General features: G+C 35.2%; 1 protein-coding gene across 1 annotated transcript; it reads right to left on the bottom strand.

Annotated features, from left to right (window-relative positions):
* Positions 1-977: 977 nt before the first annotated feature.
* LOC118844177 (olfactory receptor 2AG1-like) lies at positions 978-1,922 on the bottom strand. Its single transcript, XM_036752019.1, has one exon. It carries the CDS (start codon positions 1,920-1,922, stop codon positions 978-980), a length of 945 nt encoding a protein of 314 aa, XP_036607914.1.
* Positions 1,923-3,822: the final 1,900 nt, after the last annotated feature.

The raw sequence follows: 3,822 nt of genomic DNA, 5'->3' as shown, positions 1-3,822 counted from the left end.
TAACAAAGGGGATATATAAATACATTGAGTAATAATTCTAAACAATGCATATTAAGTAAGTTATTTCTAACAAAACATTTTCAGTTTGCAACCATTTTGAAAACCTAACCCTGGATAAAATAGGATATCTCCTTACAAAAACACAAGATAGTCCATAAATCAATCATCTTTTAAGATAATTAATTATACAGAAATTCTTCTCATTAACACAGAACAGAAAACAGTTATAATATTGACTGCCCATTTTTTTCTAGTCATGTATGCTTCTTTATAGCACTGTATCTTCCGAATTGTCCCCCATTTCTAGCATGTAGCTTCCTGCTTATGCCCAATACACTGCTCTCTATTGCTCAATGCCTGACCCTAAACTTTATTTGATAAAGTTAAAATTCAATAACATAGTTGACCAAAAGTGAATTTCCCCTGGAAATAATGCATGTGCATTTTCTTGACATCTTTCAGTAGAGGCTGAATGGGCTTTTGGGAGAAATTATTATACAAAGGTTGCTGTTGACATAGGTGATTGCTGAGCTGTTATGTCTCATCTTTGAAAATCATGAAGATTGAGAGAAGTGTCACAAAATGAGAGAGGGACACATTTTATGTTAGTTTTCAAAATTGGGAAACTATATTGTTTAAGCTATGGGCTACTGATTTTTACTACAATTCCGTAAAAAACGTCTAGAATGCATTATGAAATATGAGTTTTGTTACCTGGGGACAATTAATTGCAGGAATTAGAGAAGTCAAATATTTTGTACATCTGTGTAATTTCCCTTATGTTGCCCCTTTTGTAAATGCCTCTCATATTCTGAATGACCTCATGTATAGAATACAGTAATGTTGAATTAAAGATAAAAAGGAAAATGTGATTATGGTGCCCCTGAGATGTTCCAGACAAGTGGAAACAAGCCTAGAGAGAATTTGCTAGCTACTAGCTCTCAGCTGGAAGATCAAGCAAAGGCATGTCTAGGGTTCTAAAATTTTGGTATTGAGTGGCCTTTCCTTAAAACCTTCTTCAGGGCTCCCAGTACATCTTTGTTTCTCAGACTGTAGATCAGGGGGTTTAGGACTGGAGTAACAATGGTGTAAAACACAGAGAAGATATTGTCCTGCTGAGGGCTGTGGTATGCACTGGGCAGGACATACATGAACACAACAGCTCCATAGTAGAGCATGACCACTGTCAGATGGGATGAGCATGTAAGGACAGCTTTCTGTCTCCCCTGTGTTGAGGATATGTGGAACACAGCAATCAAAACTAGTGTGTAGGAGACAAGGATAGCAGAGAGGGGGATGAGGAGGAATGTCACACCCATTGTGTATACCATGAACTGGTACTTTGTCGTGTCATCACATGCCAACTTCAGCAAAGGAGGGATCTCACAAAGCTGGTGGCTTATCTCCCGGGTTCTACAGAAAGGGAAGTGCATCGTGTATATGGTGTGCACAAGGGCATTCATGGATGCCAAGAGCCAGGATGTGGCCACCATGGACCAGCAAACTTTTGGTCTCATGAAGACCATATAATTCAAGGGATGTTGAATGGCTACATAGCGGTCATATGCCATGAATGCCAACAGGATATCTTCAGCCCCTCCAATTGTCAGTACCAGAAACATCTGAAATCCACAGCCTGAAAAAGAGATGGTGCTCTGTCCATGCAAGTAATCCACAAATGTTTTGGGAGAAATGACAGTTGTAAAGAGCAGATCCATAAGTGAGAGTTGGCTGAGTAAGAAGTACATGGGCAAATGGAGCCTCTTGTCCATAGCAATCAACAGGAGCAGGAGGCTATTGCTGATCACAGCCACCAGATAGAGGAACATGATTGTGGCACAAACCAGTCCAGGATACTTACTGTCCTGGAGAATTCCAATGAGCAAGAAACTGTTATCCAAGGTAGTATTCCAGAGTTCCATTGCACAAGCTCTTTTTTTCCTGGATCAAAACATAGAGGTAAGTACATAGATCCAACAAATCCAGGAGTACTATAAATGTATGATGTTACAGGCCACTAAGAGTCAGTAGGTGGTAAAGCAAAATGAGAGCCTTCCCATTGGCCAACTAGACTTATGGAAACAATCATTGGGCTTACTTTCTGATTAAAGTATATCTTTTCTAACAACTGACAAAGACGACCACCAAATTGAGCCAAAGAAAAGGTGACGAATTACTTTAAAATATGCATATATACATATACATATATATACGTTATATATATATGTGTATATATATATATATATATATATATATATATATATATATCTCAACAGAACTCTCTTAGACTATAAACCTACATAAAATCTACTAAACTGTTTGGAGGAATGTGATGGAATTACTCTTTAAGATTTTTTTCATAATTGTACTTTTTTTTAGGATTTTTAAATTCTGCTTGCATTTGAAGGTTTTGTTGTCTTCTGCCTAAAGATGATTGATTTACAAAATTGTATAGATTTATATAATGTATTATATATTTGTAATTATGAAGGTCAAGTTGGCAGGGATGTTAGGATGAATATTGAAGAGAAGTAGTAAGGAGAAGAAAGCTGAATAGATACAATTAGTATTCTAGTTGTTCCCATCCTACAACATTATGAATTAATGTTTTTGTTTGCGTTGCATTCCTTTTGTTTTGTTTTTCTTTTCCCCTAAAACTCAAGTGGTTGTATTTGTGTGAGGATGGAACAGGAAGAGTGCTAGCTGTGAGAGAAAGAGGCATTGAAGGTAGGGGTCAGAGGGAAAAGGCTTCCAGACCAGTGATAGCAATATCCTTTTTGCTCATGCTTTCTGACAAGTCTACTCATCCTACTTCATGATGGATTACCTGTAGTTTGAAAAGGTTGAATATCCCTGATAATGACAAGACAGCCAGGACTGAGTTCCATACCCAGTATATTAGTGGGTACCTCAAGTTCACCTAGAATATAAATCTATAAACTCCATATATCCACCTCTTCTTCTAGTGCAGTTGATTCCATTTAATTGTTTGCTAATATCTTGGCTATTTGTGGCAATTGTCCAAGTTTTCCACGCTAAAAATTCACTAAAGGTTCTTTAAGTAGATAATAATTGGCCAATTTAGTTGCAAATATATTTTTCTCCTGTGACACCAAGCATGTGTATGTTTGAACCTTTATAGGTTTATTTCTGCAGTGATACAAAACTATTTTGATTATGTTCAGAGTAATTTTGTTTTTTTGTGCAATGGTTACCTGAAATTTGACCTCTTCTGCTTAAATGCAACATTTCTTCCCATTTCACAACCTGTCATCAAATTGTTTCCAAACCACCACAAGGGTTAAACAACTTTCAAGTCATCATTTATTTAACTAAGGATGTTATTTGTATTAAATAAAATTTATAAAATAAATTTAATATAAAGTTTTGCAGATAATAGCATGAATATGAGGTCTTGCTAGATTACTTTTAATTTTCACAGAATGTTTCATATAATTTATTTGTAATTATTTTATAAATGTAACTTCATAATTTTATATTTAAAGTTTTCAAATTACAATAGAGTAAATTTTTATAATTTTAGACCAGAATTATATAGTGTAAATTTTTATTTGTAGTTTTGGGGCAAACATTCTTATGCTTATTGTAAGCACTTAATGAATATTTTGAGTAGCGTATTAAACTTACCGCAGTGATTCACAACACATTTTATTGTTGTTGAAAGGGTTTGCAGAACAAAATACTTTGGGAAATCCTGTTCTACAACATTGAGCACTGAATAAGCATTATTTTCTTCCCTAAAATGGAGATTAAACAAATTCAAACTATACATGTTCTAGAACTCCTTTGTCCAGATTGATC

The sequence above is a fragment of the Trichosurus vulpecula genome, chromosome 3 (genome assembly GCF_011100635.1).
Source record: "Trichosurus vulpecula isolate mTriVul1 chromosome 3, mTriVul1.pri, whole genome shotgun sequence".
Classification (NCBI taxonomy): Eukaryota; Metazoa; Chordata; class Mammalia; order Diprotodontia; family Phalangeridae; genus Trichosurus; species Trichosurus vulpecula.
Note: the sequence above shows the minus strand (reverse complement) of the source record. Positions and strands in the feature narration are given on the sequence as shown.

Coding starts and splice junctions, on each gene's coding strand:
- LOC118844177 (XM_036752019.1), bottom strand. CDS start 1,922: ATGGAACTCTGGAATACTACCTTGGATAACAGTTTCTTGCTCATTGGA.